The 4,920-nt window shown below is 44.8% G+C and overlaps 1 protein-coding gene across 1 annotated transcript; it reads left to right on the forward strand.

Moving 5' to 3' along the window:
• The first annotated feature begins 2,783 nt into the window (after positions 1 to 2,783).
• On the forward strand, positions 2,784 to 4,920 carry LOC123187823 (H/ACA ribonucleoprotein complex subunit 4). The gene has a single exon (XM_044599781.1). The coding sequence runs from the start codon at positions 2,850 to 2,852 to the stop codon at positions 4,665 to 4,667; it is 1,818 nt and encodes a 605-aa protein (XP_044455716.1). The 5' UTR covers positions 2,784 to 2,849; the 3' UTR covers positions 4,668 to 4,920.

Raw genomic sequence — 4,920 nt, forward strand, 5'->3', positions numbered from 1 at the left:
CCAAGAAGAACATTTCCGTTCGTATATACATCCCACACGATGAATCCCAGAAAAACTTTTTTGTTCACACCTACATCACACACAATTTTTCCCATCAATCGTCTATAATCAATCGCAGTCCTTTTGATAAGTAAGAGTGTCTAACCCAATGAAGAGCAAAAGGAAATGACAAGCGGTTTTCAGCAAGGTATTTTCTACAAGCACTGAAATTATCAGTAACAGATAATTTGATAGCAAGATAATTTGTAACGAGCAACAAGTAGTAATAGTAACAAATGTGCAACAAGGTAGCCCAATCCTTTCTATAGTAAAGGACAGGCCGAAACTTTCTCTTATAGCAAGCAAAGCGTTTTGTGGACACATGTGAATTCATCTAGTCACTTTCATCATGTTTGTTTGATTCGCGTTCGTTACTTTGATAATTTGATATGTGAGTGGACCAGTGCTTGGGTGATGTTCTTACTTGAACAAGCCTCCACTTATGATTAACCCTCTCGCAAGCATACACAACTATGAAAGAAGAATTAAAATAAATCTAACCATAACATGAAACATATGGATCCAAATCAGCCCCTTACGAAATATCGCATAAACAAGGGTTTAAGCTTATGTCACTCTAGCAACCCATCATCTAATTACTACTCCACAATGCCTTCTCTTAGGCCCAAATATGGTGAAATGTCATGTAGATGACCTTCACATAACACCACTGATGAAATCACAACATACACATCATCAAAATATTGAACGAATACCAAATTCACATGATTACTTATAACAAGACTTCTCCCATATCCTCAAGAACAAAAGTAACTACTCATAAATCATATTCATGTTCAAGATCAAAGGGTATTGAATAATATCAATGATCTGAACATATAATCTTCCACCAAATAAACCAACTAGCATCAAGAGAGAAAAGGCATAAGAATTGTATCATAAAGTGAAATAATAGTTCATAATGCAATAAATATCAATATGAAAACATGATGCAAAATGGACGTATCACCTGCATGATATCAACGTGTGTGGGAGCGGGGGAGGGGGATACATTGATTTGAGGATTCTAACATGGAGAGACTCCGTTGTCCGCAAAATTCCCTACACTCGTCATGCTAACAATGCCAAGTTAAAAATCTCGATGTCCTTGAAGCCTAAACCACCCATATACTTTGGCATCGTGAGTAAGGCATGTCCCACTTATACCTAGTGAGGTTTTCCATTTACCTTGCTTGCTCCTCCACCAGAAATCCCTGAATAGGCTTTTTATCTTCTCACAAATCCCTTTAAGTTTAAAAACAATCATTGAGTAGGTTCGAAAAACCTAGCTACTCCCTCCTTCCATCTATATAGGGCCTAATGCGTTTTTCGAGGCCAACTTTGACTAAATATTAGAGCAATAATATATGACATGCAAGTTACACAAAGCATACCGTCAAATTCGTATGTGAAAGGAGATTCCAATGATATAATTTTGACATTATACATATTATGTATTATTAATCTTATCAATAGTCAAACATTGTCTTAAAAAACGCATTAGGCCCTATATAGATGGAAGGAGGGAGTATTGATTTTATCAGCATACCCTTTCCTATTGCATCCAAGATATGTTCAATCCACCCTTGTATTTTATTCCAGAGTCTATCCTTCACGTACTTGAACATTCCGTTCTTATTTCATCCCACCTCAGAAGGCAGATCAAGTTAGCGATCATTGGGAGTTTTTTTTTGGAATCTCAAGTGCAATTTTCATTGCTTCCCTCATACCTTTTGGGCACCCATTAATAAAATGAATTGAACTCTTGGACATATCAACAAGTTGGCCCGAAGCCTAACAATATATTGAGTACCTCCCCAATCTCCGTTGCTCCGCTGTACTAGCCTTTGCAAAAAAGCAAGTTGCCGTCTGCAAATAAGAGATGTTTGACAGAGGGTGTTGTGGCGCCACTATGATGCCCGATTTTTTTTAATTTCCTTGCTCCTCAATAGGCAAGACACCTTCAACCGCTAGTAAAAACAAGTACGGGGAAATAGGCCAGACGAATTTTCTATATGACGCTCGCTGCATTGGGTTGTTGTTATTTCACATAGAGCCAACCAACGAGCAATCGAACTAGGCTAGCCCATTTAGTCAAGTTATGTTTCTCTAGTTTTCCTTGTTTTAGGAACTTTCTAGAAGGTTTCGATTTTTAGGAACTGATCTATGTTTTTTTATTTCATTTTTATGTTTTTCTTCACTGGATTTTATTGGTTTTCTTTTTGGTTTTATCTTTTACCTTTTTTGTTTTTATAAAAAAGTTCACTTTTTTTTTGCTTTAAATAAAATGCTCGCACTTCTAAAGAAATGTTCGTGTTTTAAAAAAAAATCTTAATTTCAAAAAAACTTTCAGGTTTCCAATTTGTTCCCACTTTCGAAAATTATTTTTATTTTCTATAGATATCATATTTCAGAAAATGTTCATGTTTTTTGAAAAATATTTTGAAATTAAAAAAATTTCGATTTCCCATAAATTTGTGCTTTTCAAAAAAGTTCAGAATTAGAAAATCTTTATGCTTTCAAAAAATATTCAGAATTTTTATAAAGTCCACGTTTTCAAAACCACGGTAGGGACAAACTCAATTACTTCGGTCCGTGGTTTTTGTCCGGCCCATGCACATCCAGTGGTGGAACTGGGAGGCCCAACTCGAAGCCCATCGGTCCAGCCCACGCACGCACCACTTTCACCCGCTAAACCCTTCCTCCTTAAAACCCCTTTCTTCCTCTCCGTCGCCGCCACGGCGCCGCTTTCCGTCCCCGCAAAAACCCTAATCCCCCCTCCCCCCACCCCACCCACCCCACCCGCCGCCATGTCGTCCACGCCGCCGGCCGTCGCGTCCCCCGCCTCCGAGCACACCAAATCTAAGAAAAAGAAGAGCAAATCCAAGGACGCCTCCGCCGACCCCGCCGCCGATACCACATCGCTGGCGGACGCCGAGGCCAAGACTGATGGCTATATGATCAAGCCCCAGGCCCTGGTTCCGTCCCTCGACACCTCCACCTGGCCGCTCCTCCTCAAGAACTACGACCGCCTCAACGTCCGCACCGGCCACTACACCCCGCTCCCCTCCGGCCACTCGCCGCTCAAGCGCCCCCTCGCCGAGTACCTCCGCTACGGCGTCATCAACCTCGACAAGCCGTCCAACCCCTCCTCCCACGAGGTGGTGGCGTGGATCAAGCGCCTCCTCCGCGTCGAGAAGACCGGCCACAGCGGCACGCTCGACCCCAAGGTCACCGGCAACCTCATCGTCTGCGTCGACCGCGCCACACGCCTCGTCAAGTCGCAGCAGGGCGCAGGTAAGGAGTATGTGTGCATCGCCCGCTTCCACGCCGCCGTCCCAGACACGGCCCGGGTCGCTCGCGCGCTCGAGTCCCTTACCGGCGCTGTGTTCCAGCGCCCGCCGCTCATCTCGGCGGTCAAGCGCCAGCTCAGGGTGCGCACCATTTATGAGAGCAAGCTGCTGGAGCATGACGCCGAGCGCCACCTTGCTGTGTTCTGGATCTCCTGCGAGGCTGGAACCTATGTCCGGACGCTCTGTGTGCACCTTGGGCTGCTCCTGGGTGTCGGTGCACATATGCAGGAGCTGCGCCGTGTCCGGTCAGGTATCCTCGGAGAGCAGGACAACATGGTCACCATGCACGATGTGATGGATGCCATGTGGGCGCTTGACAACCACAAGGATGAGTCTTACATAAGGCGTGTGGTGATGCCGCTTGAGGTAATTCTTACCAGTTACAAGAGGCTTGTTGTGAAGGACTCTGCTGTTAATGCTATCTGCTATGGTGCCAAGCTTATGATTCCTGGGTTGCTCCGGTTTGAGAATGACATTGATGTTGGGGAAGAGGTTGTTCTCATGACTACAAAGGGGGAGGCGATTGCCATTGGTATCGCTGAGATGCCCACTGCTGTTATGGCGACTTGTGACCATGGTGCTGTGGCGAAGATCAAGAGGGTGGTGATGGACAGGGACACATACCCAAGGAAGTGGGGGCTTGGTCCAGTGGCACTCAAGAAGAAGAAGATGATTGCTGAGGGCCTCCTTGATAAGCATGGGAAGCCAACTGAGAAGACCCCAGCTGAGTGGCTTCGGAATGTGGTGCTTCCTACTGGTGGTGATGCGATGATTGCTAGCCTTGCAGCTGCTCCTGAGCCCGAGAAGGTGAAGGTGGAAGGACAGGATGTGGTGCCAAGTGAGGAGGTCAAGGAGAAGAAGAAAAAGAGGAAGACTGATGAGGATGATGTAACTGCTTCTACACCTGCAAAGAAGATGAAGGTGGAGGAGGTCACTGAGGCAGTGGAAGGGGAGAAGAGTGAGAAGAAGAAGAAAAAAAAGAAAGACAAGGGAGAACCAGGATCAGCTGTTTCGGAGGCAGTGAAGGAGGAGAAGAGCAGTCTGTCTGATGAGGAGAAGGGTGCCAGCGAGAAGAAAAAGAAGAAGAAGAGCAAGGAAGACGGTGATGATGTCGCTCCAAAGAGCGTGGAAGTTGAGAAGAGCGAGAAGAAAAAGGACAAGAAGAAGAAGAGCAAGGAAGGCGGTGATGATGTCGCTACAGAGAGTGAAGTTGAGAAGAGCGAGAAGAAAAAGGAGAAGAAAAAGAAGAAAGACGCAGAGGAGGCGACACAATAGGTAGAGCTTGTAGTTTACATCGGCTGGTTATGTTATATGGTTGCAATTGTGGGAAAGTTTGAACTACCTGTTCTATTTACCCTGCACACCCTCGCAACCATCTATGTAGGCCTAATGTACTATCGTTAGGTTACTGCCATTCAACCGAAGTGCTATGGTAATTAGAGAGATTTCCCATTAAATTTCTTGAACAATGAAGCTTGTTTTGCTCTATCTGTTATCAGTTGATGCAATTAATTTTGCTCCCGTCTCA

This window comes from Triticum aestivum, chromosome 2A (assembly GCF_018294505.1).
Source record: "Triticum aestivum cultivar Chinese Spring chromosome 2A, IWGSC CS RefSeq v2.1, whole genome shotgun sequence".
In the NCBI taxonomy this organism is placed as follows: domain Eukaryota; kingdom Viridiplantae; phylum Streptophyta; class Magnoliopsida; order Poales; family Poaceae; genus Triticum; species Triticum aestivum.

Coding starts and splice junctions, on each gene's coding strand:
- LOC123187823 (XM_044599781.1), top strand. CDS start 2,850: ATGTCGTCCACGCCGCCGGCCGTCGCGTCCCCCGCCTCCGAGCACACC.